Source organism: Osmia lignaria, chromosome 2, assembly GCF_051020975.1.
Source record: "Osmia lignaria lignaria isolate PbOS001 chromosome 2, iyOsmLign1, whole genome shotgun sequence".
In the NCBI taxonomy this organism is placed as follows: Eukaryota; Metazoa; Arthropoda; class Insecta; order Hymenoptera; family Megachilidae; genus Osmia; species Osmia lignaria.
Window position 1 is genome coordinate 2,809,015 of NC_135033.1, and position 25,460 is coordinate 2,834,474.

The window sequence follows — 25,460 nt, forward strand, 5'->3', positions numbered from 1 at the left end:
TTCAAGTAAATTAATTACACTATTGCTATAGATATTTATTGTAAAAATAAATGTCAAATTTGTGAAAATTCAACTGGTATTTGTTAACCAGAAAAGGTGAAACATTTTGCAAACAAGTACTTGAAAAGCACTTACATGATCAGGGCAATTAATTTATTTTTAAAAGTTTTTTGTATCTATTAATCCTTGAACTATCTAAAGTTAGATGTATGATATTTTTAAGGAAAGAGTTTCAGGAACAGTGTAAAATTTAGAAAATGAAAGTAATATGAAATATAAAATTAAATTAAAATTGAGACTCTCTTCATGGTCCGCCGTCCGAGGGTTAATAAAATATGCCAGATTTTTATTTTTATTGCTAAATGCAATTATTTTATATTGCAGTATGTATTTCTTTAATGTTAAGAATTAAACAACTGAAATTATTTCAAAATCGAAAATATCTATAGAAACACGCAATTTTAGATCAAATTTCGTTAACGGCGAAGTACCATTAACCTTAACAACAACAGGAAGAGGGAAAAAAAAGTGAAAGCGCTTTCTTTTTCCGGTAAAAAGGTGGCCTTTTGTTTTCTGTCGAACCGTATACATCCTCACGGTAAGATCCTGTTAAAATAAGTGCACACACGTGTAGAGATCCTGCGGGTGAGTTCAGTCCGGGCCAAGTAAGCGAGATATCTCTCTCCTTTTTGTGTATGTGTGAGTGGGGGTGGGGGTCGCGCACAAACACAACTAGAAGATTCGCCCTGGTAGGTATGTACGAACGTATGTTAGCTTATATGGGGTGTACCATTCAAAAGTGTCGCTGCTGTTGTCGACATAATTTACTGCCTTCAGAATACGAAATTTTTACGATTATACAACTCAGAAATTCCGGCATTAGTGACAGTAATAAAAGTCATTGAGTCAGATATTATCGGACCTGGAGAATTTCGCCAATAATCTCATTAATCTTTTTCTGATGTGAATAATTTATTTCCTTTATCTAGCTGTTCAATAAAATTTAATTCGTAATTACTTTTTTAAGAAGTCAATTCATGTATGAATTTATATAGTATTTAATTTATTCTATAATATTGTCACATTTGGTTTATTGTATATTTTAAAATTCTAAAATTTTAAACGCACTTAAGAAAGGTTATTTTTAAGTAAGAGGTGGGTGAATAAATTACGAACAAGATAGGAAGCTAATTTTCGGACACCTTGTGTGCTTGTAACGCAGGCGCAGGCAGCTGTCACCTTACACCCATGGAGGAGGCATGGGCTGCGGCGGCCATTCTCAACTTATCTCTAGGATCTTTGTAAACATGTCGTGAAATCCGAGTATTCAAGCAGTGGCGTAGATCGCGAGGTGGAAGGACCCGTCGGAGTCTTCTCGAAGTAAGAATTAAAATCTTCGACGAGCAAGGTTGAGACTGCAACATTGCGAGTACATGGTTACCCTGGCAACCAGGGCCATAGTGGCAACGTCACTAAATGGAGCACATCTTTGTTCCGTGCTAATAAAAGGACCTCTGTAGGTGCCACCATCTTCCTTACCCTCTTCCTTGTCTCTTAGTCTTCCTGCTTAGGGCATTCATCCTTCTGTTACTGTGCATTGCTATAAAAATATTCCTGATACCAAGATAATATCCGTTTATTCGATACTTTTTTTCCAAAGAATATTTTCTTAACTTTTGAAAATATATCAACTATAATTATTTTTCGACGATGATTGTATCTTTGAAATGACGTTATAGAATCAGATTCGTAGCTTTTCAAATTTGCGCAGGATTTTTAAAACTTATACATAAACGTTTGTAAAATATTTTACGGAATTGTCTTATTATTTGATTAAATTATGAAATGTATTTCGATGTGACTTACAAATATGTAAATAAATTTTAATATATTTATTATTACGTGACGTTTCGAGATTGTTGAAGGCTTCGAACTCAAGACTTGCCAGACAAGAACCGCAGCAACGTGAAACATAATACAAGTTGCACCAGCCAGTCCTAAGCTCAGCCATGCGAAGCAGCCAGCGGCTAAGGAACGCGACGTACGAATCAGATTACATCTTGCGTTGGCTGCTTATCTTTATTCTTCACCTTACCTCGCTTCAATTCACTTCATTTCGCTTCAGTGACAACCCTTCGATCGGCATCTTATAACCGGCTCGTGATACATATTCGTCCTTGGACGCAGCTCTTAAACGATCAAAACTTTCGACGATCAGCACTTTAAACGATCAAAAACTACACTTTCACTATTTAATAATTTTACATTTTGTTGAGCACCTTCTGCAAGTATCTGTTTGCAGAGAACAATAAGCAAGGTTGTATCAAATGATAACTACATTGTAACGTCAAATAAAAAACAAATATCCATCAATTTTTTTAATGTTTCTTTTTGTTTCAAGATATTGTGGTATACCAGGGATAACAGACAAATGGAAATGCTTTTATTTTAGGAATAATTTAAAAAAATTTTTATTCCTTACCATACAAGCTTATCTTTACTGTTTTATCCTGTTTTAAATTTAAGATTGTTGTACTAGATATTAAATATTCCTTAAAATTAATTAATATTTACTCATTGTCAGTTCCGCTAGTTTGTAAGAAGACTGGTGCTTGGGCACCTTGTGCAACTTGTATTAATTGAGGTTGAGCTTGTATCGGAGCAGTTTGTATTATGATTGGCTGATTACTTCCACCTTGTACTTGCATACGTATCATTTGAAGTTGCTGAGGTGTCAACTGTATCTGAAATAATATACAAATTTCTGTACGAATACCAAAGTACTTACAAATAAACAATTTTACGATGAGAAATGTGCATACAGGTATTTGTTGAATTTCGCCGCTAGGTGTCACAATTTGTTGCACAATTTGTATCCCTCCAGTTTGTGTAGTAGGTGTTTGTTGAGCTTGCTGTAGTTGTATAATTTGTTGTCCTGACGATTGTTGTGGACTCTGCACTGTTACAGTCTGTGTTGTACTTCCACCAGTAGTCTCCTGAAATCAAAATATAATAATTAATGAATATAATGAGTGTAAATAATTAAAATACTTTTCTATAAAAAATAGAAAATATACCTGTTCTACAGGACTACCAATATTGATTGTTTGTATCTGTCCAGTAGAAGGCTGTACAATTTGTATAGGTTGTGTAGCAGTGTTACCACTTTGTACATTTTGATTAACAGAAGCTTGTTGTTGCGCTAATTGAAAATAATAATGTACCTGATCCGAGTTCATAGAAGTGCGTACAGTACTTTCGGTCTGTGCTTTACTTTGTTTCAATTCATCTCTAGGCACTATGTCAATGAGAAAGTCAAACTGATCATACTTAGTTATTGCCATGGCTATATCATTCCGTTGAAGAGTACGTCTTTTATTATCTTCTGTATGAACCCATGCCCTCAAGGTTAGCTCATGTATAAATATTTCTGCAGCTTTAGAAAACAGCATAGGAGCTTCTGCGCTTATCATTTTTACATCACCATCTAATTTCATTATCTTCTTTATCCTAGCCAATGGTAATGACTGTGTTTTTAAATCCATCTACAAATTTATAAACTATTAATAATTATGAAATATATGTAACAGTTAACCCCCTACGTACAGTAGTAATTTTTTTAATTTCTTCTGTAACCTTTGGCCAAAATTGGGCCAAAGCTTGTTGAGCTTCAGAACTACCTGGTGATGCAATTTGAAGATCTCCATTGGAATCTCCTTCAACTTCACTATCTTGATTACTGAATGGTTAGTAATGTTAATAAATACTTGGTTAACTATAATAAACTTAAATGCATATAACCTAATATAGAAATAAACATTATTACTTACGCATTTACGAAAAATACCGACATGTTTTACAGCTAATGCTTGATATAATACAAAATAAAATTCCTCAAATTATGAAAATCATCCTGCTAACTGTAAGTAACACTAAATAAAGTGTAAATATTTTGGTTTATTCGCTATGAAAGATATTCACAACAAAATTATTGTTTGCACTAGCAAAACACTGCCATGATTATAATCAATTTTATTTTACTTTCAAGTTTAGTATACTCACGGTAGATGGCAGAAATGTATAGTTTACAAATGTTTACATACAAGCTGCTTTGAAGAATTTTGAAAACTGTTTTGTAATTGGAAATAATATATAATTTAAAATTCAAAAAATAATGTTATGACCAAATGGAATGGTAAGGTATACTTCAAAAATGTATTATTACAACACATGATATTACAGAATAAATTTGTTTTATAAATATACATATTTACACTTATTTCATATAAATATAATAAATACAAAGCAAAAATATACGGTATTTACAATTATATGACCTTTTTTCATTCATGCATAGCTTTGTAACTGCAAATACTTTGAAAGACAGAGTTTAATACTTCTTTTGCAGTATCAGTATCAGAATTACTAATTCTTATAATACTTCCAAATTCCCTAATGTAATGATTCAGTTCCATATGTTTTGATAAATCTTTTGTTGCCATGTACTTATTTGTTAATTGAGATAGTTTCAATAAATCAGAACTAAATGCTTCATCCAAGTCAAATAATTCTAAGGCTGGTGGTGGTAATTCTTGAAAACTTGGTGGAAAGACCTGTAAACAAAGTTTTTAAATCACATCTTTTAAAACATAATAATAAAATCAATATACTAATAAAAAACTTTACTGAAGCTTGAGTAGGTGGTAAAGGAGCTTCAAAATGTGGCGGAATTAAGGTGAGTGGTTCATGTTTCAGTCCTAAAATTTCATAAGCTTTTATACAAGCTGGTACCATGTCTAAATTTATTGAATAAAAATGATGTTTAAACAGTTTAGTATATTCATGAGGATTATCCATCATATCCATGTCATGGGTACACACTTTTGGATTATCTGCTTGCTGTGTTATATCTGGGATTAAGTTGTACTCCCAGAACTGGATAAACAATGTGATTATTAGTAATAATATGTACAAAAAATAGAAACAGATAATAGAATTTTAAAGCTTACATCTATTTCATCCATTTGTGATTCTTTGACCACAATTTCTTTTGATTCAAAAAAGTCAAATATCATTTCTCTCAATGAATCATTTTTCTCTTTCTCAATGTATGTATCAGTTAACATTCTTGATGAACCTAAAACAAGTAATTTTCCACCATTTATTTCATTGTAATGATATGCACAAATAGGTCTATTTGTTGGAATGGTGATAGATCCACTGGATAATGCAACTACAGAAGGTTGTGCGACATTTAAAGTTGCGCCATATGGATATAAAAAATTCATATCCCTGAAACAAATAGTCATATTATTTCTATTTTGTAAATTAAATAATTTAACTGGTATTTCATATTTGATTAAAATTACATGTATTCATTATGATTTTTCGAAAATATTGATTTATTTGACATTCCTTGTGAAATAAAACATTCCTTTGGATGCATTGTTTGACTGTAACTCATACGTATTACACTATCTAAAAATTAAGTAATTAAAGTTATATTCAATTCTTTGTATCATTTTGAATGATTGTAAGGTGATAATATTGTTCACCATTGTTCACCATTATGCCAAATTCTTCCAATAAAAAGTTCACGTTTGTATTTGACTTTTTCTCACCGCCTTCACCGAGCATAACTAATACGTGTCCGCCAGAATTTAAAAATGCTCTAATAGAATTCATTTCTAATTCGGTAAATTTATTTCGCGGCTCTGGTAGTATCAATATTTTTCCTGTTGATAATGACTCTTCTGTTAAGACATCGTTATTTCTAAAATACATTAAAACTATAGAAAATATTTTACTTTTAGTTAAAATAATATCAATGTATTTACACACTCAATGAATTTCCATTTTGATTTTAATTTTCTTTGCAACACTTTGAATTCTTCATTCAATTTTCTTTCGTTTTTGGAAGCGTCAAAAATAATAACACTCAAATTATTGTTACTGTCACCGCTACCAAAGATCAAGCTCATGATGACTGTCACTTTATTACTGTAAATCTAATAATTATCCCAATTAAATCAACTTTTAAAGAACACCGTATTTTTATATTGTGTACCAATTAAAATACTCTTCGTAAATGTCTTCTTATATTTTAGTTTACGGTTGCTAATAGCAACTGTAATCATATCAAACTTTTGAATATGATTGGTGATTAGAATAATATAGTATAGTATGTATAGAATAGTTAAATATACATAAACAAAATAATAATTTCAAAACTTGGTCCTGTACCCGACGACATAAGTAAGTGTGACAACATTTGATTCAAAAATAGAAAATTATTACAGAATCTTTTATACATTTTATTAATATAATAAATTATGTTATTTGTATTATCTTATTAAATAACACTTATTGTTAGTTTGAAAATTTAAATTCTGTATTATTCTACGCATAATTACATGTGTGTAAGTACTTACTTACATATATATCTTTTAGGCCCGATCCACAATATCGGTTCAGTCACGGTCGGTCCGCTCTCTGTCCGGTAAAAGCGTCCGCACCAACTCCGATCAGATCACGCTCCAATCGCGGTCAGGTTCCGTTCACTCACGAAGAATATTTTCCTGGAGCGTGATTTGGCGTGACTGCGCTCCCTTGTTTAAAATGCTTCAGCTTGTGCATTTCCACCTTGGCTTCGTAGATTGTATTTACATGATTTGTCTCAATATATTCCGAATTCTTTTCGCAAATTATAGATCGACAATTTCTAATAATATTATGCAGAATGCATGTCGTTAAAATAATTGTAGTGGCATTTTCAGGATCAGCTATAAGTCTTCTACAATAAACTCTGAATGTTATTGTGATAAAATCCCAAATGCCCACACGACTAATCTTCTTCCTCTACATAATCGATAATTAAATATTCTTTTTTCAATATCTTCTATACTTTTTGATCTTTTAGATAAGCCCGCATTCAATATTTCGGTAATTATTGAGATTAGGTTACACTTCACCGATTTTTATGAAATTTAAATATGTTGTAAAACTCAACATTTTGAACAACTATTTCCTATACATATAACCGCCGCTCGGCCTTAGTTTTTGAGATATTTTCGAAAAACTGCCGCTACTACTACAATGAATTCTACGTATACCTATGCATCTACGGCGGCGTATGCGACAGCAACGGACCGCCGCTTATCCGGCTTATCTACTGTTTTCACAAACACATTGCGGCGGCCGAAAAGCCATAGATATAACGGATAAATGTTTTAAAACAAATGATGGTTACGAAACCATCTTACAAAGTCAGTAGAACAAATAGCAGTCATTGGATTCTTAAAGGCGTAGGCGGGGCCTCACACCTGCCCCATAAAATATAACCTAACCTAACCTTACATTCTTATTCTATTGATGGAGGATGCATAACTGTGTAAATATGTAAATAGGGTAAATAAGTTAGGTTAGGTTATAATTTATGGGAAAGGGGTGCCAATGCGTCTAGATTTTGAACTTTTTCGGACGCAATATGTATCTATAGATTAAAGAAATATAAACCGTCAATACCGTGTTAAAAAGATCACCCGTTATATCTATGGCTTTTCGACCGCCGCGATGTATTTGTGAAAACAGTAGATAAGCGGCGGTCAAATGGTAACGCATACGCCGCCGTACATGCATAGGTATACGTAGAATTCATTGAATAGTAGTAGCAGTTTTTCGAAAATATCTCGAAAACTAAGGCCGGCGGTTATGTGTATAGGAAAAGGTTGTTCAAAATATTGAGTTTTACAACATATTTAAATTTCATCAAAATCGGTGAGGTGTAACCTAATCTCAATAATTACCAATATTTCTTTAATGGAAATACTTTATTACCTAATATCACATAAGGTGCTATTGTATTTGTACCTGACAGCGGAGAATCCTCGGGAACATTCAATTTGCGACTTTGTAAATTTCTTTCAAAAGCAGAGTTTGCGAAAATGCCACCATTATTATTTTTTCCATATGAATCCATATCTACAGTAGTGAATTTATAATTTACATCTATTAATGCCAAAAATACAATCGAAAAAAACTTTTTATAATTCACTATCATGATCGAGAGCGGCTCGAAAGTGGCATAGCAGTATGAGTACGGTAAAATACCGGACCGAGAACGGACCGTAACCGAACCGATAGTGTGGATCTGACCTTATCGTTAGTGTGCTTTAAATGTAAGTACTTTAAATGATCAGCTGATCAGATGCAGATGGCGTTTAAGATGTCAGAATGATTGTAAATGGCGTTCAAAATAGTTAGTGGTCCATATGAGTGGAAAGAGTTCATTTAATAACGAAAATAGATAAAATGACTACTGCTGTACAAGAAGACAACGAATTAAAAAGGTTATTGAATAACCCTGCAAAAAATGCTGGGGAGGAATGTTCGATGGCTCCGCCGCAATCGGTAAATTACAAAATATGTTACACGCGTTGAACCACTTGTTTCTAATTTTTTAATTTTAATCTAATGTGTAAATTGTAGACAAATGTCCCACGACCGAGCACATCGCAAAATGTTAATCCACAGTTAATGATTAATCCACTGACTCCTGCTCATAGTACAAAAGAAGTTATAGAACCATGTTTACAGTAAGTGAGAAAGTTACTGAAGTTTGTAAGTTTTATTTTATTCTGGTAAGGACTATTGCATGGCTACATTTTGTAATAATTAAGATAAATTAATTATTTTGGATTTAAAAACAATAATCAAGTTATTACAGATTGAATACAATTTTATGATATGTAAAGTAATCTTTTTTATTTTTTGTTGTAGAAATGTAGTTTCTACAGTTAACTTAGGTACAGAATTAAAACTCATGTATATTAACACAAGAACAAGGAACTCAGAGTATAATCCAGCTAGATTCACAGGTTTAATTATGAGAATTAGAAATCCTAGAGCTACAGCATTGATCTTTCATTCTGGAAAATTAGTATGTACCGGAGCAAGGTGCGAAGAAGATTCTTACTTAGCAACAAGAAAGTTTGCACGAATAATTCAAAAATTAGGATTTCAAGTAAGATGCTTTGTATCGATGTGTTAACAAAAATATAATCTCATTATTTTTTATCACCTGTATAATTTACTGAACTGCATTTGTTACAGGTTAAATTTTATAACTTTAAAATACAAAATATAGTTGCCACATGCGATTTAAAATTTCCAATCAAACTGGAAAATTTAAATCATATACATGGGCAATTTTCTAGTTATGAACCTGAGCTTTATCCGGGTCTTATATACAGAATGGTATTGCCAAGAGTGGTATTACTTATATTTGTCAATGGGAAAATTGTATTGACTGGTGAGATATAATTAATTTGAATTAATTTAAAAAGAAAAAACAAAATTGTTATGGTTTTTATAAAGTAATATACATTTCAGGAGCAAAAAATCGTACTGAGCTGCAAGATGCATTAAACAATATATATCCAATATTAAAGAGTTTCAGAAAACAGTAACAATATTTTTAATAGTTAAAATTTTTTTACGATTATACATAATTTATTTGAAAATAGATAATGTTCTGCATGTATTAGGTATTACAGTCATTAACATAATTTATTGGCGACGCGAACGTTATTTATTAATAATTAGGAACTTTGTACGAATGTGATTTCTGTTCGCAACAGTTGAACAAATTATAAATAATCTTATACAATAAATGAAGTACAATAATATTGTAAAAATATTATATATATATATATATATATTATTTTCTTGACAAATTAGTTGATAAATATCTTTTATATATAAGAAAAATAAATGCAAGGTATTGTTTTAAAAAAAAAAATGTATTTCTGAATGCTTTAGTGATGAAAGTATTTGATCTATATCGCTGTGGAACTAAAATACAGTCGACAAGTAGTACATTTATAAAATTCATAAAATCTTTTATCTCACGAGATATATTGCCTGTTAAAGAAAAAGAAAATACATAAATATTTCACGGATAGATAAATTATTTAACATTGTTGCATTTACTATTACTTACCATTCCACGAAATAACAGTAATTTTTATAATTGAAGATTCTCTTAAACGATTAATTCTTAAACACACATCTATATTAGATTTAAAATATGTACACACATATACACATTGATTCTAAGTCATTTCTCATTGGAGGTAATACTATTATTATAATATTAAAATATTTGTGTAATCTTAGCACCACCATCGTTAAATTATGTAATATCTTTCTTTATAGGTATAAATTCATCTGTCGTTTGATGTTTGTATCTTTTATGGAATGGTATACTGAACCTAAGATATTTATTGATACATTGTAAAACATTTTTGGTTCATACGTTAAAGTAGTTTTAGGAGGTATGCCGTATATTTTAGTAAACAACATTTAAACCTTTCTTCGCTGCAATTGGTAACTTTTCACCTCGGAAAAATGGATTATCCTCCTGAAATAAAAAGTTGGAAATATGTTTATTTCTAACTAACAATAAATAAGATATTAAAAACTGATGTATATAGTATACATATAGCTATAATCTTTTTTAGACTCATTACGGATACAGAGATGTACCAGCAGTTTGCAGTCTTTGTATTTAATATAAATTATAAATATAAATGATAAACAGAAATGAATGGAAATGCAGTAATACAAGAAACAAGGTATGTAGAGGTCTTTATGATGACCTGATTTACTTTAATTTAAAAGTAAAAAACAAAAATATTGATCGCAGTGTATCTTACAGCTTGAAACTGATCGACAATCTGATTGAAATTGGCATTTGGAATGTGCATGCTTGGTAGACTGTTACTATTCGTAGAATCAACAGGACAATTCATCATGTGTTCGGTGTCGCACATGCAATCTTGTGCACTTTGGTAATCCCGGCTGAATGCAGCTGTATTTTCAAAATCTACAATGCAGTTGTTCTCACCTGTAACAAACAGCATTTAATATAACATTTTTTTAAACAGACAGTTTGCTATATTTTATATATTGCTGAGGTGATTCTATATAAACAACTTTTTCCTTTGCCAAAATGTTGGTTAAAGCTTCGTTTCGAGTTATTAACGAAAAACACTGGCCAATCAGAGCGCGCCTTTAGCGCGGGCCGAATCGCGAGAGTGTTGGGTATCTTCTGCGTTCAAACCGTGGTCGGGATCAAGTGCGGCGCAAAATTAAAAACTTTCTTCTACTAGGAAGATCCTAGTTCAGGCGTCAGCAACCTATCAAATCGTTATTGGCATCATCGTATATTCGGGTATTATTAATTTTGCGCCGCCTCCGAAAAGGTTGAAATGTATTTAGTATACGATTTAACGAGTAAATAGGTTTTATTAATAGCTGTTGGGTATTTGTATAAATGAAGTAGAAATTATTTCATACTTTTTAGTGCATTTCGAAATCGGTTGTATTTTTTGTTAAAAATTATTTTATTTCACACTTTTTAGTGGAACGAGCAGTATTTGTAGGATGCCGTAAGGTGGTTTACGTTCTTATTGGTTAATTGCAATAACGATAGTTTTCAACGCTAACAAGTTCCATATATTTTTGCAAGTAGGATCATCGCGGAAATTGCCTTGCAGAGTATACATGTATACAAGAAACAGTAGAGAACCGGCGACTGCATGCTGACTCATACACTGGTAGAGACACGTAGGCATACGTAGAATTCAATGTATTAGTAACAATAGTTTTTCACGAATATCTCGAAAACTAAAGCTTTCCGTTAATTAAGTATAAGGAAAAAGTTGTTCAGAATCATGCCTCCGACAACATATTAAAAGATCATTGAAATCGTCCAATCTTGAGATTAAAAACTTCATGTATTTTGCAATAACAATGAAAAAATGAAAAATTTTTTTTTAATGGGACCAATCGGAAGACATACCCTACAAGATGCAAAAGGTTTCGTTCCGATTGGTCCATCCATCTCGGAGTAATCGGTGAACACACACAGAAAAAAAAAAACACAAAAAAACATACATACTGATCGAATTGAGTAACCTCCTCCTTTTCGAAGTCGGTTAAAAAGAAAAAGAAGCCCCGATCGCGACAATCGGCAAAGATCAAAAGCGTATTATATGGTTCTAACTACCATGAGGATGCTAACTTTTTTATATTTAGTTTTCTTTTTATATAACTTTTACTAACAAAATTGTGGAATTCTTCTGATTAAAATGATATCAAATACGACGTAATTCAATATAAGCGAAAGTACGGTCCCGAGCGTTTCGCAATTACCGAGTCTTTACTGTACAAACTTTACCCCATAGTTCCATACATAGTAGAGTTCACAGTGTGCGGTTTCGGTTTGCGCGCTGTTTTTGTAGAACGTATCTACCGTGCAGATGGAGGGATTACTGTACAAGAATATTAACCCAAAATGAAATGTATAATAATGTAAAATAAATGTTTTTTATATTGAAATAATAATTTTTAAAGAAACAGTGTAATAATATGAAATACAAAATTAAATTAAAATTGTGGCTGTCTCCATGGTCCGCCGTCCGAGGGTTAATAACTCAATACTAATAATAGCAATAAGTTACTTACTTGTATATCCAACCGGACAAGGATTCGGAGGCGTGCAATATGCCGGCAAAGCACTCTCCGTCTTCTCATCTTTAATATATTTTATATTTCCAGGTTTAATCTGTCTATCATTTGCTTGATCATTATTGTTCATGCGTTGATGGCTCCATAACGTACTGTGCCGTAAATATTCCTGATCACGGATGCTGGGATTGGGGTTCAACGTGTCCATATCATCGTAATCAGCGGGTAGTTCGATACGAATTTCCTTAGGTTTGTCTTGCTGTTCTAGATATGAGTCAGCTGCGTCCACGAGCTCATTTCCCATTTGGTTGATTAATTCCCGAAAAGTATCGGTCAGCAATTGATCCTCCTTGAATCAGAGGGCAACTATCATGTACCTAATGTTTATATTAAGTATATACAGCATGATTCCTTATAATATACAAAATAAAAATGTTTTAAATAGTTCAAATGACAAGGAAAAATAAATTCTTTACGTTGGACGACTATGATTGATTACTGTAGCGGAAGGACTAACACGTTCAGCCGGAACAGTAGAGTGAGGATCAATCGAGACACAAACTTATAGAACATTTATGTACAAGGATATTAATCTAAAGTTAAATGAAAAAATTGTATATATCGGAAGAATAATTTTTAGAGGAATAGTGTAAAATTAAGAAAATGGAAATAATATGAAATACACATTAAATTAAAATTGGGGCTCTTTCCATAGTCCGCCGTCCGAGGATTAAGGCCCTCTTGGACTTATATGGCTTTTGAACTGTTATCCTAATCTAGAACTTCTGTTACGCCTGGCGGAAGCAATGATTGGTCAATATTTTTTATCAATACTCTGCGTGTTGAGCGAGGAATCTTATGATATCACCAGGACGTTGAATTCGAACAGTTTGGCATCTTATGATCATTACCTAGATTGATCGCGTTAATGAATTGAAATGTGCAAAGTTGGTTAAATTTTTAAAGGTAAAGTGTTACCTTAATTGGAGGAGGCAAGTAGATTGATGCCTGAACAGCAACAGCCACAGACAGAAACAGGATCCAGTACATGGTTTCAAATGTGGATATCTGTAAGTTAGTAACTATATGTTAATTAAATATCAATTGAAGTAAATTGTTGTAGTAAAGTATTGTCACATTTTCTGAAAGAAAGAACATTTTGTCCAATCACAACTGCTTTCATTATTAAATATTGCTATTTCGGTTAAACATATTGCATAACAATAATAACACTGATACCATAATTATATTATACAATGTTATTACATAATGCTTTAATAGCATTATTGTACTCATTGTCAGTCCTAATCAGTGATTAAATTTTTCAAAGAACGTCAAGAAACACCAACAATTCACTAAATTTCCTGCTCACAATTTTTAACATTAATCATAATAAAATTAAAACCATCAATTGTTTTCACAATAAGAAAATCACCCTGAAAGTTCTTTGCAGTTTCAAAATTAATCTTCTACAGGTATAACATTGAATTTTTTTTATAACAGCCTCAAAGATTCAAGATACACACAGATGATGACAGAACTTACCTGTGCAACGATTGTCAAGAAAGAACGACGAAGAGCTTCTTCAGAGTTGCGCTCTTCGGTTTCGGTTGCACACGCGTCTTCGACGACCGGAAGTGGCGCTGTACTCGTCCAATATCAAAGTATTGATCCACGTTTTCCACGCGGCTTTTCTCCACCGCCTACAATCGCCCCCGCAACCCACATTCGTAAAAGCGAGTTACGAACAGAGGTCAACCGATGGCCGAGCTTCGTGACGTCGTTTCGACAATTAGCAATGAGTATAGGCTAATTCCTAGCCTCTTTGGAGATCTCGCCGTGATGTTAGGGATCATTTCGACTTAAGAAAAGCGTATCGTTTAGCATTTCTGCAAAACCATTAAATATTTAATTCTGTGCACACCATTGGTATAATAATTAGGCCCAAACTGGTTCCTTTAAAATGTGGACTGAACTCCTATCAAGAATTATTTAAATAAATAATAAAATTTTCGTGAATTTGTAGAATTTCATTTCAATAGAAATAAATATTTGGATCGAAATGCAATACGTAATACGATAATGTTCTTATTACTTGAAATCATTAATAAAAGCTAAGTTAGTATATACAGGGTGAGTTAAATAAAATGTTACAACCTATTATCTCGGAAACTATAACAGCTATCAGCCTAATTCTTTTTTCAAATTAAATGGTACAAAGTGCCTGATTGTGTGGTGTATAAATTTTTTTTTTAAATGGGTATCATAGAGTTAGAATAAACGAACGTCGTCTTTTTTAAACGTAATGCTGTGTTAATCTTTTTTATTTAAACAGCTTTTATCAAACTGAATAACATTTACTTGAACTATTTTTTGATATTCTTCATAGTTAACGATTTAAAGCAAAGGAAATATTTAAGAAACGAATACATAGAGGTGGTCAAGTAGAATTAAAACAGACGTATTTTATCCTATAAAATATTAAAAATGATGACGTTATAACGTACATCAGACAGTATTATTGTATTTACCAACTGACAAGTATTTTGTATTCAAGTTTTTATATCATCTTTTGTGCTAGTTAGAATACCTTCTTTGTGCTTCAAATACCTTCACAAGAAAAAATCGAATGCAAAATTCTTGTAAGTCAGTACCTGCAATAATGTTGTCTGATATACAATATTATAAAAGTCATAATATTAGAAAAGGAAGAAATACATGTTTACAAATAAATAGTCGTCATTTTTAATATTTAATAAAATAAATTTTCAGGCAAAATACGTCTGTTTTGGTTCTCTTTCGATGCCTCCGCGTAATCGCTTCTTTGATGTTCCCTTTACCATAAATCGTTAATTATTAGGAATGTAAAAAAATGGTTTGAATAAATGTTATTCAGTTTGATAAATGCTATTTAAAAGATATTAATAATAATATGGCATTCTATTTAAAAGAGACGACGTCAGTTTATTTTGACCCCATGATAGCTATTCTAGACAACTATTTTTATACATCACATAACCAGACACTTTGTACCATTTGAAAAAAGAATTAGGCTGATTTCCGAGATAATAGTTTGTAACCCTGTATATACTTGATACTTTTAATGAGGCTAGGCGACTTGATCCATCCTAGATAAACATTTCACTTACACCGATGGATGACACATTATTAGCCCACTCATTTGTCAAATTGATTAACTTCAAAAAACAAAAGGTAGAAAAATCAAGTGTTTTGGTATTAAAATTTTAAAAGGATCAAAAAATGGAGTTAATCATTTTTGCCTGTGAATGGCTCAATTAGAAGAGTTAAAATGTTTTAGTTCACAGTAACGGATGCAGCTCGGACGAGATAAAGAGAGGTTATAAATTAACTCTTTCGGAGTTTAGTCTGTGTTTTTAAAATACATATATATGTGTAAACCATATATTTTTATATAATTTATAACAAATATTTATTTGTAATATAAATCGTAAAAAAAATTGGCAATTTGAAATTAGAAAATTTTTATAAATTATAAGAAAGCTTTACTACTTTCTCATTTCACAGTATCGCATAACGTAGTCGAAGATTACATGGAATATATCAAAACTCTATAAAATATTGTGTGTCAGGTTCCAGTCTGATGTTTCAGGTTCATATTGCTCCTTTGATAACTATATTGTCCATTTTAGTGATTTTAAACTCCACCGCTTTTCTGGTATGAGTAGATCTATCTAACAATAAGTGGATCCGAACGTGTTAAGTTTCAAACTGATACGATATAAGTGTCATTTTGGAATTATATCAGACTAATGGGTAAATTGAAAACACTTTTTATTGCCACAGAATTAGATTTTAACAATATATTTAAAGGAGTTCTATCAGAAACTATAAGTTGACTTCTTGATTGTCAAAGTATTCAGAACTAGTTTTTCAATCTAATCTCTTAGTTTATTATTTTGGATATTGTATACCTATGTGTTTTTTAATTTTTTAGTTATTTAATTAAATTAAATTTATAATGTCGGCTATTAGTGACCTCTATGACAATATATTTTATAGTAAGTTTCTCATCTAAAGTAGGCTCTCGTTATATTGCCGCGTGAGAGATTTGAACTCTATTGAGATCTGCACCATTATAACCTACTAAAATAATACATTTCTATCTCCCCCCCCCCCCCCCTCAAATAAAAGCTTGGGAGTTTAACAAATTTGTCACTCCTACAGCGTCGGTCGCGGCAATATAACGAGAGTCTACTGCATGAAATGACAAAGATTTAATTTATCCTTCCTGTTTAATATTGGCACTTAGAACCACAGTTTTGATTGTTTTTTAAAATTATAAATTAAAAAGAGGAATGTTTGGTTAAATCAATAAATATAATGTAAATAAAAAAAAAGAAAATATTTGCATTCCTTTAATTTTAACTAGTGTTTTATGTAATATATGGTGTTACAAAAATTGTTGTTATAAATTTTTATGATTAATATAAATTAATATAACTTCTATATTTTGAAGAGTACACATTGCAGCAAATGTTTATTGCAAACTACAATTTCATGAAGCATCATTGGGGGTATGACTAAAACACGAAATGGAACTTGCAGGAGGGTTGAGAGATCAAAAGACCCCTCATTCTCATTATGGTCGTATATAAACGTCCATTAATAATGGTTCCGCTTTGCATACTTCTAACTCAATTTTTGAAATCAAATTGCTACCGTGTTTCCTACTGGTTGAGGGAAACTGTTCTCTTTATTAGATTGCGTGTTTGTGATATAAACATTGTTTTGCATATTATTTTTTATAGAAAATTGTATAAATGAATAAATTCTATACATTTTAGTATATGATTCATAAATATTTATATAGTATTTGTTCAAATTCATGTAATATATATTAATTATAATTATATAACTTTATCATTACTATTCTAAATTTGAATATTTTTTAATTAATATTTCTTAATACAGAAATATTTTTCAGTAGATTACGTATTGAAAGCGTAAAATATGTAATAGACGATAGTAATTTTGACATACCCTTAATAAAAAAAAGTCAAAGATTATATACAAATTATATTTAAGTTAATGCTACTTAATTTAAGAAAAATGGTTATACACTAGTAATCAAATCATGCTTCCCTAAGGAAGATGGCGATATAAAGGATCAGGAATACTAAATATCCTAATTTTGACGATATTAATATTAAAAGTAATTTAGTAAAAGAATAATATAATTTTCAATTTTCAAGTGATTTCAAAATTTGTACATTTTCAAAATTTAGTATATAAGTAAAAAATATGAATAATAAATAAGTATCATTTTTAATTTTCCTGCGTAAATGTTCATATGCGAGTGGTGGGAGACCACAGACCTATACATATACATGTATACCTATGTATAATATATGGGGCCTCCTCCCCTACGTCGCCATTTTTTATAGGGAAGTTTGATTTGACCATGACTGTACATATGGTACTTACTAAAAATTTATAATACCACATTGTTGATATTTGGAATTAATATTCTAAAAGCTAAGAGACTATACAGCTTAACAGTAGGTTTTGGTAATAACTAATTTTGTATACCTTCACGTTTTTAATTATGCAACCAAGAAGTGCTTCATATTAAAATTAACATTAATGTTTAGTACCCGTTTATATCAAAATAAATGCTTAAATACTGTAGGCTTTTAACTTCTTTAGTTTTTGTAACGTACGTTCAATAATCAAAATTCTTTTGAACAAAAGATTGAAAATAAAACAATAAAAAGAGAAAAATGAAGAAAGACAGAAGAAAATAAAGGTAGTGCTGTTCGATCATTAGGTGCACCTTCTCATCTCAAGCTTGACTGCTGATCCGCTTACCTCTTCGTGGTAGGAAAATAATTGCATCATTTCGAAATCTGTTTTAAGGATAAAATAATGAAAAACGCTTTTGTCGCTCATCCTTTTTCTTAGAATATCCAAAGTGTGAAAAATAAATAATTCTATAACTACTTAATATTTTTATTTTTAAGCAATGAAGTTAATTTTAAAATTTATAAAATAAGTAAAATTTAAATAATCTTAATTTTTTTAAATATACGGTAACTAAGCTGTACATAAAAAATAAGTTAAAATCCTTATACTTTAAAAACAAGAATTTTATTAAATCTCTAGTTAAACATAAGCTTAGACATGAAATGGTTCTATAACGCTGTAAATATTCTGCTAATCGTATGTCAAAACGTATATGGACTTGTCATTTATGTAAATGGACGTGTTATCGGCAGCCAAATGACTAAAACGTTCCTGGACATCCGCGTTAATTTGTTCAGAATGGGGTGAGTTTTTATTTCGTTTTATCACGAACATATTTTACGCATATTCACAATTCAATTAGTATTTTCTATTACAAGAAGATAATGTTTATTTTCACGAAGTCACATATTTCAATATACAAAAATGCTATAAATCATATTTTAACAGCATTGCTGTTAAAACCGTTATGTTCACTAACTAAGTATTAGAAACAAATTTCATTTAATTGCTATAATGAAATGGAGAAAAACAATATTTTTATACTAAAATTTAATTTTTTTTTAGTGGGCTAGTAATTTCATTAGTGAAGAATGTGTTAATGCTTTAAGGTTTTTGTCAATATGGATTACTTTATTTAATTCATAGGCCAAAGTAATTAATTCCAAATTGTTGAATTATTAAAAATTTTGAATTCTTTTATTTTGTGAAGCTAATCGATTTGACAAACAAGCGGTTTATTAATGAAATGATATAAATAATTGATTTACAATTACACGACTTACACGACTTATTGGAGCGTTCTATTATAGGCATAAGGGTATAATTTTTTGATCTGGTTTTAAACGTTTGCGGGGGGTTGTTACGCTGCGTCTCGGTGTCACGAGTATTGATCTCTGTACAGCCACTGCGTGAATGGGCTATAACCATCTCACCGTGGATTCTGGGAAGACTCGTCTCTGTCGCTGTCGTGTTCCATAGGATCCTCTTCTTTGCATCCCTTCCCTCGAAATACTGCTCGCTCTTCATATTCACAAAGAGAAGGATGGAGAAATTTGGTTCTGCTTCACTTTCGTTCTGTTTCTCGTTTTCTCCTTGTTTGTTTCAAGATAGAGTGCCATTTTTCTACTGGTTCTGCGAGGCAGAGTCAAATAGTCTACTGAAAGTCTGAGCCTCATACATAACAATTCATTTTTAACACTTCCTTTTTTTAATAATATTTATACTAAATCAAAAACACTTCTTTAGCACTAATCTTAAAAATAATATATTTTTAAACATTGTCTAACTGAGGGATTCGATGGGCTTCCTCCTAGGTCGTTCTAGGATTAAAAAAGTATTGAGCATTTGAAGCTATTTTTTTATTTATTTAAAAATAGAATAACAGAGCTACTTTTATACATAATAAACTTTATGATATTAGTTTTTGTAATTTTATTTTTCGAAAAATTTTTGTTCAGTTTTTACTAATCATTTTTGCATCACAATTTAGATGTTAAAAAAATTGAACTGGTTAAACATTTTTAGTTGTTGTTTAAAATGAATACGAATCTTGTCGCCTGTCATAATGTAAAAAAGGAAATTCTAAAGATTCTAAACGACAACTAAAAATGTTCAACCAGTTGAATTTTTTTATTGTACAATGCCAGCGGGGTGCCGAGTCGTTCGATCGCGACCTACGTCAAGCCCCGCTTTCGTAGCCGATGCTGCCGTCCCTGAGCCTGCGCCCTATACGCGCTCGGATTGGTCAGTGTGTTTCCTTAATAATTCAAAAACGAAGCTTCAAACGACTTTTTTGCAAAGGAAAAAGTTGTTCAGACTCACCTCAGCTACCACCCCTTCACGGGACCAACGCAAGTTCTGAGACACCCTGTATATGAAAATGAACTAAAATTCTTCTGTCGGACACTTTACTTTATTAACAAAGATAGAATTATACTAGTGGCGCAGCCGTAATTCGCTAAAAGGGGATACTAAACTTTTTTCGAACCTTATTAGTGTCGTGATAATATTAAGTTTAATTTTTTTCATTTGCAGTTACTTCCGACAATGGTTTCCTAAATTTAATAATAATTTAATAATAATAATAAATAATTTTCCAAAATATTAAAAGAAAAAGGTTTTTAATTTTTTAATAGGAGATTTGATCCTCTTGATTCTCCCCTTAGTTGTGCTCCTGTATTATACTATTTTGCCCCCCCCCCAAACAAGTCAGAATTTTACATACAACTTGCAACATATTTTTGATAACTGAGAGCAAATGAGGTGCTTCTGCCACATCGAAAAAGTTGATATAACTTTTGGAGGAAAGTATAACCACTGTTACTACTAAAATTCATTTAAAATTCATTTGACTATAAGTCCCATTTGAAGTTGGAAAGGGAGACCTATAACGTCGTATGAAGTAGTGCTGAATATTACATGTTTTTCATTTGTGTCCAGTGCAATAGCAACGTGATGGTGAATAAAAATGTTTATTTAGTTGAAAGAATCGGTCCCTTTCGGACTATGTAGTGAAATTCTGTGAAAAGTGATGGTGACCGTGTGGTTGAGTGAGTTCAATGATCCCGTCTGTATTTCCTTCTTGAATGTTCAGGATCGGCACAATGACCGGCTGTAGTTCCGAATACGACTGGTCGCCGATCAAGGTGAAATTTTGTTGGGCTGGGGGGAGGGGGGAGGGGACCCCAAATATAAAGCGGTATCTTCGGCTTCCTATTAGTTTCCAAGATATTAATAGGAAGCCGAAGATACCACTTTATATTTGGGGTCCCCTCCCCCCTCCCCCTGCCCCTCAAAATTTCATCTTGATCGGCGATCGGTCGTATTCGGAACTTCATCCCAATGACCCAGTGACAGCAAACCATTTTCTTTTCAGCTAGGTCATTTACAGACGAATTGGTAAATTTCATTTACATTCAATTCTTTTTTTATTATTTTCAAATTTATTTTGATTTTCAAAACGTGTATTCGTTTTCCTCATTTTTTTTCAAAAGTGTCTACCAAGTATTTTTTTGAACTACTATCGTACAACAAATAAAAGTGTTGGATCAATTCGATTTATTCATTCTACATGAACAATGATTCATTACTTTATTCACCAAACTTGTCTAACCTGAAGCCCGCGGGCCACTCGTGGCTCTTTCCCCTACCACGAAGCTCGCGCTCGGCTCCTCCCACTCTTCCAGTTGGTTTCCCGACTCTTCCAATATTTGATGCGTATTCCTAGTCCTAGCAGATACAGGGTGATTTTCTCGCAGCCGGACACAAAGGAACACTGGCGACAATGTACCCCTTGACCGCACCATAAAGAGGTCCGCACTGACACGTGTCAGCGGGGACCTACCCGAGCCGAGTCGACTCGGTGTGTCTTCATGGTGCGGTCAAGGGATTCATTGTCGCCAGTTCCTTTGTGTCCGACTGCGAGAGGTTCACCCTGTAGAAGCTAAAGAGCCAGTGCTCCCATTCTTACCGCTTCAGACTTCCCCCACCATTCAGTAGTGTCAGTAGTGGGACAACGGTTTCTGAGTTGATGCTATACAGAGTGATTTTCTCGCAGCCGGACGCAAAGGAACTGGCGACAATGAACCCTTTGACCATCATGAAGAGAACCGTACACTCACAGAGTCATCTCGGCCTGGGTAGGTCCCCGCTAGGACGTGACAATGCGGACCTCTTCATTGTGTGGTCAAGGGGTTCATTGTCGCCAGTGTTCCTTTGTTCCGGCTGCGAGAAAATCACCCTGTATCTGCTAGGACTAGGAATACGCATCAAATATTGGAAGAGTGGGAGGAGCCGAGCGCGAGCTTTGTGGTAGGGGAAAGAGCCACGAGTGGCCCGCGGGCTGCAGATTAGACAAGTCTGGTGTAAACGTTCATGCGGGAATATTTGAATTAAAATTTATTCACTAATTATATTTCTCATTTATATACTAAATTTTGTATTATTTAATAATTAAAAATTATATTATTTTTCTGCTAAATTATTTTTAATAATTACATCGTCAAAATTAAGGTTTTCAGAATTCTGGCTTCTCCTATACCACCGCTTTCCCTAAGGAAGTTTGATTTAATCACGAATGTACATACTCCATTTCATCTCACTCTTGACTATAATTCCTTTATCCATTGCATTTATTTATTTTTTTGTACCTGACTTTGTTTGCTTTACATCTGTTTTACTCGACATGAAGATTACAATTGCTTCATTAAATTTTTGTCTTGACTGTGATACCATTTTTTATTTTCTTTATTCTGTTTTATATTTTCTTCTTCTTTTCTTGCTCCACTATTTTATTTTCGGTTTTGGTTTTGGTCTTATTTCATTTTAATTGATTTTTCATTTTGTTCTTTCTCGTCTTTATTTGGCACTGAAACTCCGTTATGTACTTTCTCCCTTGGCTCTGACCTAGCTCTTTCTCTATTTCTCTAATTCCGTTCTTTGAATTTATTATATTTCCTGATGGATGTTGCGCTTCAGCCATCTTCACTTTGTCTAGTGATGTTTTTGAATCTGGCGGGGCGCCGAACGGTGCTGCCGTTGGCGGTCTCTGTTGGGGCCGGCTGTGGGCCTAGTTACTTTTGCGTCTGGTAGTAGAGTGGTCTGCCATGTTATAGAAAAGGGCATCATGGTAGAAGCGCCAGAAAAGCGAAGTTATTTTTTGTTTCATTATCCTATTATAAGTTAGTTATGTACTATTTCTGACTTTTCATTCCTTATATTCATTTGTGTTTATTTTAAATATATTAAGATTTTATCATTTCCTTTGTCTAATTCATTTAATTTCTTAATTTCTTCTTCTCGTAACGTAATTATTTTAATTCTGAGCTTTTCTTGTACTTTTACTTCGTTGTTATTTTAGCTTTCTTTCACAAGTAACAATAAGACCATTTCTTTGACTAATTTTTTAGATACTTACAGTACTCCACAGAAATATACTTGTGGCTTGGTACAAGAAATCCCAATGTCAATATTTTTGCAAAAATGAGTTAAAACTGTCACTGTGTTTGTATACAATTGTATATCCTTTATAAAAACGACAATTGCTAATTTTATCTAGAAATGACTATAATGGCACTTGTATATGTTAACATCACAATTTTTCATAAAATAAAATTGTTTAAGAAACAGTTTTTGTAAGATGTATAAAAACAGCATAAGTTTTAATTATTTCTTTTTGTATTAGAAAAGAAATTTGAAACTGCACAAACTTCTCTGTCAGAAAATAATTAACCTGAATTTTTTAGCATTTGAACTTTATAAATATTAATATTGGTATTTCTTGCACCAAGCCACAAATATAATCACCCGATCATTTTTAGGTGGATCTAAAAAAACATTACCATGTGTTTTGAGGTGCAGTTTCAATTAAAATAGAAAAAAAGAAATAACGTGTATTTACTACGCGATAAACTTTCTTTAACAATACATTATGGTATCCAGGGTACAGGATAATGGCTTAAGATTCCTGGGGTCCGAGGCTATCAAATATTCGAGAGTCCCCTTGGTTGATAAACTTAGTTCAAAAATAGAAATTTCTTTTAAATAAAATAAAACAACACTTATATACGTTAGTTGTAAAGAAAATAGGTAATCGTAAAAAAGAAACTTTATTCAATATTTGTTGACATGGTAAATGGAAGACTTATAATGGGGTCCATTTCAAAGTGGGGCCGGGGGCTGCAGCCCTCCTTAGACCTCCCCTTAATTCGGCGCTGCCAGGACGCAGTGCAGGGGAGAGAATGGCGTCAGAGGGTTAATCTATTTCACTCACAAGGGAACATCGGGGATTGATACACTCCGATTTTTATGAAACTTTGCATAAATATTTATTAGACCTATTTATGAAGATAACTGTAATTCGTTGGTGCCCGTTTTTCACTTTGAGGGAGATATCAACCATTTTATCTGAACCGCCCTTTCTATATACCTGCTTATAAATCGTAAACAACAAAAGATATCAAAAAATAGTTGAAATAAAAGTTATACCGTTTCTTGAGGTTTATAAAGCTGCGTGTAAGTTTTTTTTTTAAATCATCCTTTTTGCAAAATTAAATTCTCCCTCCCCCTCCGTTTTGAAAAACTTCACGCAGTTTTATAGACCTCAAGAAATGGTATAACTTTTATTTCAACTATTTTTTGATATCTTTGGTTGTTTACGATTTATAACCACGTATATAGAAAGGGCGGTTCGGATAAAAGGGTTGATATCTCCCTCAAAGTGAAAAACGGGCACCAACGAATTACAGTTATCTTCATAAACAGGTCTAATAAATATTTATGCAAAGTTTCATCAAAATCGGGGTGTATCAGTCCCCGATGTTCCCTTGTCAGTATAATCTGCTTGGTTCGCAGAGAGGAGCATCAAAATGCAGTAAAAAAAGTAACCTAACACATGCAAAATGTCGAATATTATTAGAATGTATAAAAAAAGTCAATAATTGGCTGAAAAGTTCAACTCAATAAATAAATAAATATAAAGTAAAAAATGCAGCTGTAGAATGTTAGGTATCAAAGTTAAAAATATGTGACAGCAGGCATCAAAGTGTTAATTTATCGATTAATTTATAAAAACATTAATTGAAGATGTAAGATAACGTGTTTCCTCAGTGTGCAATTCTAGAATTCACGATTTGATAATCAATATAATTTTTATTTCCTCTACCTTTCTTTTCTCAAAAATCATTTTCTTTTCTCCCTATCTTTTGCACATCTCACAATATTCATTCGTCGGTAATTACATCTGTCGTCTGAAGTGAGGTCACTTCGAGTGTCGACGAGTTTGTCTTTCGCGTGGCTCTTTTTCAGAAGGTAGTCCTTTCCATTTTCCTTTTCTCTCTTATCATTCTTCCCCTTTGAAAGAACCCTTGCCTACACGATACCGCACTTAAGCCAAAGCACATTAGCATATTTGCTGGGGCCTCAAT

General features: G+C 32.3%; 4 protein-coding genes and 1 long non-coding RNA gene across 16 annotated transcripts; 2 read left to right on the forward strand and 3 right to left on the reverse strand.

The window, feature by feature from the left end:
* Positions 1–575: 575 nt before the first annotated feature.
* Positions 576–2,441, forward strand: LOC117605851 (uncharacterized). Of its 2 annotated transcripts, none has more exons than XR_013062366.1 (3): positions 576–665; positions 1,223–1,380; positions 1,916–2,441. It is a non-coding gene; the product is annotated as an uncharacterized LOC117605851 (long non-coding RNA). The 2 variants fall into 2 exon arrangements; XR_013062365.1 differs by having other exon boundaries at positions 582–753.
* Positions 2,442–2,454: 13 nt separating this feature from the next.
* Positions 2,455–4,026, reverse strand: Nf-YC (nuclear factor Y-box C). Of its 4 annotated transcripts, XM_034327611.2 has the most exons (6): positions 3,831–4,021; positions 3,607–3,739; positions 3,225–3,545; positions 3,078–3,128; positions 2,823–2,996; positions 2,457–2,744 (listed from the first exon to the last, which is right to left on the reverse strand). In XM_034327611.2, exons 1-6 carry the CDS (start codon positions 3,851–3,853, stop codon positions 2,571–2,573), a joined length of 876 nt encoding a protein of 291 aa, XP_034183502.1. In that variant the 5' UTR covers positions 3,854–4,021; the 3' UTR covers positions 2,457–2,570. The 4 variants fall into 4 exon arrangements, with proteins under 4 accessions (XP_034183500.1, XP_034183498.2, XP_034183502.1 ...); XM_034327609.2 differs by having other exon boundaries at positions 2,455–2,738; positions 3,078–3,545; positions 3,831–4,025; XM_034327608.2 differs by having other exon boundaries at positions 2,458–2,744; positions 3,078–3,545.
* Positions 4,027–4,293: 267 nt separating this feature from the next.
* Positions 4,294–8,005, reverse strand: IFT52 (intraflagellar transport 52). 6 transcript variants are annotated; one of them, XM_076689012.1, is made up of 8 exons: positions 7,870–8,005; positions 6,432–6,721; positions 5,842–6,008; positions 5,556–5,773; positions 5,370–5,478; positions 5,010–5,292; positions 4,687–4,935; positions 4,294–4,613 (listed from the first exon to the last, which is right to left on the reverse strand). In XM_076689012.1, exons 3-8 carry the CDS (start codon positions 5,979–5,981, stop codon positions 4,344–4,346), a joined length of 1,269 nt encoding a protein of 422 aa, XP_076545127.1. In that variant the 5' UTR covers positions 5,982–6,008; positions 6,432–6,721; positions 7,870–8,005; the 3' UTR covers positions 4,294–4,343. The 6 variants fall into 6 exon arrangements, with proteins under 6 accessions (XP_076545127.1, XP_034183494.1, XP_034183493.1 ...); XM_034327603.2 differs by lacking the exon at positions 7,870–8,005 and having other exon boundaries at positions 6,436–7,129; XM_034327602.2 differs by lacking the exon at positions 7,870–8,005 and having other exon boundaries at positions 6,432–7,129.
* Positions 8,006–8,274: 269 nt separating this feature from the next.
* On the forward strand, positions 8,275–9,858 carry Trf (TATA-box binding protein-related factor). Its single transcript, XM_034327612.2, has 5 exons — positions 8,275–8,409; positions 8,488–8,594; positions 8,779–9,022; positions 9,112–9,310; positions 9,391–9,858. The coding sequence occupies exons 1-5, from the start codon at positions 8,311–8,313 to the stop codon at positions 9,465–9,467; spliced, it is 726 nt and encodes a 241-aa protein (XP_034183503.1). The 5' UTR covers positions 8,275–8,310; the 3' UTR covers positions 9,468–9,858.
* On the reverse strand, positions 9,785–14,212 carry 7B2 (Secretogranin_V domain-containing protein 7B2). Of its 3 annotated transcripts, XR_004581797.2 has the most exons (6): positions 14,077–14,212; positions 13,510–13,599; positions 12,529–12,880; positions 10,716–10,906; positions 10,001–10,420; positions 9,785–9,921 (listed from the first exon to the last, which is right to left on the reverse strand). XR_004581797.2 is itself a non-coding variant. In XM_034327617.2 (5 exons), the coding sequence occupies exons 2-5, from the start codon at positions 13,579–13,581 to the stop codon at positions 10,349–10,351; spliced, it is 687 nt and encodes a 228-aa protein (XP_034183508.1). In that variant the 5' UTR covers positions 13,582–13,599; positions 14,077–14,212; the 3' UTR covers positions 9,785–10,348. The 3 variants fall into 3 exon arrangements, 2 of the variants coding, with proteins under 2 accessions (XP_034183508.1, XP_034183507.1); XM_034327617.2 differs by having other exon boundaries at positions 9,785–10,420; XM_034327616.2 differs by lacking the exon at positions 14,077–14,212 and adding an exon at positions 13,967–14,027 and having other exon boundaries at positions 9,785–10,420.
* Between the last annotated feature and the right edge of the window lie 11,248 nt (positions 14,213–25,460).

What these genes read in the sequence shown, in the direction of transcription:
- 7B2 (XM_034327617.2), bottom strand. Translation starts at nt 13,581, where the DNA reads ATGTACTGGATCCTGTTTCTGTCTGTGGCTGTTGCTGTTCAGGCATCA. An exon ending in ACTTGCCTCCTCCAATTAAG is followed by an intron (nt 12,881 to 13,509) that starts GTAACACTTTAC and finishes CTCTGATTCAAG; the next exon opens with GAGGATCAATTGCTGACCGA. An exon ending in TTGTCCGGTTGGATATACAA is followed by an intron (nt 10,907 to 12,528) that starts GTAAGTAACTTA and finishes TGTTTGTTACAG; the next exon opens with GTGAGAACAACTGCATTGTA.
- Trf (XM_034327612.2), top strand. Translation starts at nt 8,311, where the DNA reads ATGACTACTGCTGTACAAGAAGACAACGAATTAAAAAGGTTATTGAAT. An exon ending in CGATGGCTCCGCCGCAATCG is followed by an intron (nt 8,410 to 8,487) that starts GTAAATTACAAA and finishes TGTAAATTGTAG; the next exon opens with ACAAATGTCCCACGACCGAG. An exon ending in TGGGAAAATTGTATTGACTG is followed by an intron (nt 9,311 to 9,390) that starts GTGAGATATAAT and finishes TATACATTTCAG; the next exon opens with GAGCAAAAAATCGTACTGAG.
- Nf-YC (XM_034327607.2), bottom strand. Translation starts at nt 3,853, where the DNA reads ATGTCGGTATTTTTCGTAAATGC. An exon ending in TCGGTATTTTTCGTAAATGC is followed by an intron (nt 3,740 to 3,830) that starts GTAAGTAATAAT and finishes CTAACCATTCAG; the next exon opens with TAATCAAGATAGTGAAGTTG. An exon ending in AAATTAAAAAAATTACTACT is followed by an intron (nt 3,546 to 3,606) that starts GTACGTAGGGGG and finishes ATAAATTTGTAG; the next exon opens with ATGGATTTAAAAACACAGTC.
- IFT52 (XM_076689012.1), bottom strand. Translation starts at nt 5,981, where the DNA reads ATGAGCTTGATCTTTGGTAGCGGTGACAGTAACAATAATTTGAGTGTT. An exon ending in TGGCATAATGGTGAACAATG is followed by an intron (nt 5,479 to 5,555) that starts GTGAACAATATT and finishes CTTAATTTTTAG; the next exon opens with ATAGTGTAATACGTATGAGT. An exon ending in AAAAATCATAATGAATACAT is followed by an intron (nt 5,293 to 5,369) that starts GTAATTTTAATC and finishes TATTTGTTTCAG; the next exon opens with GGATATGAATTTTTTATATC.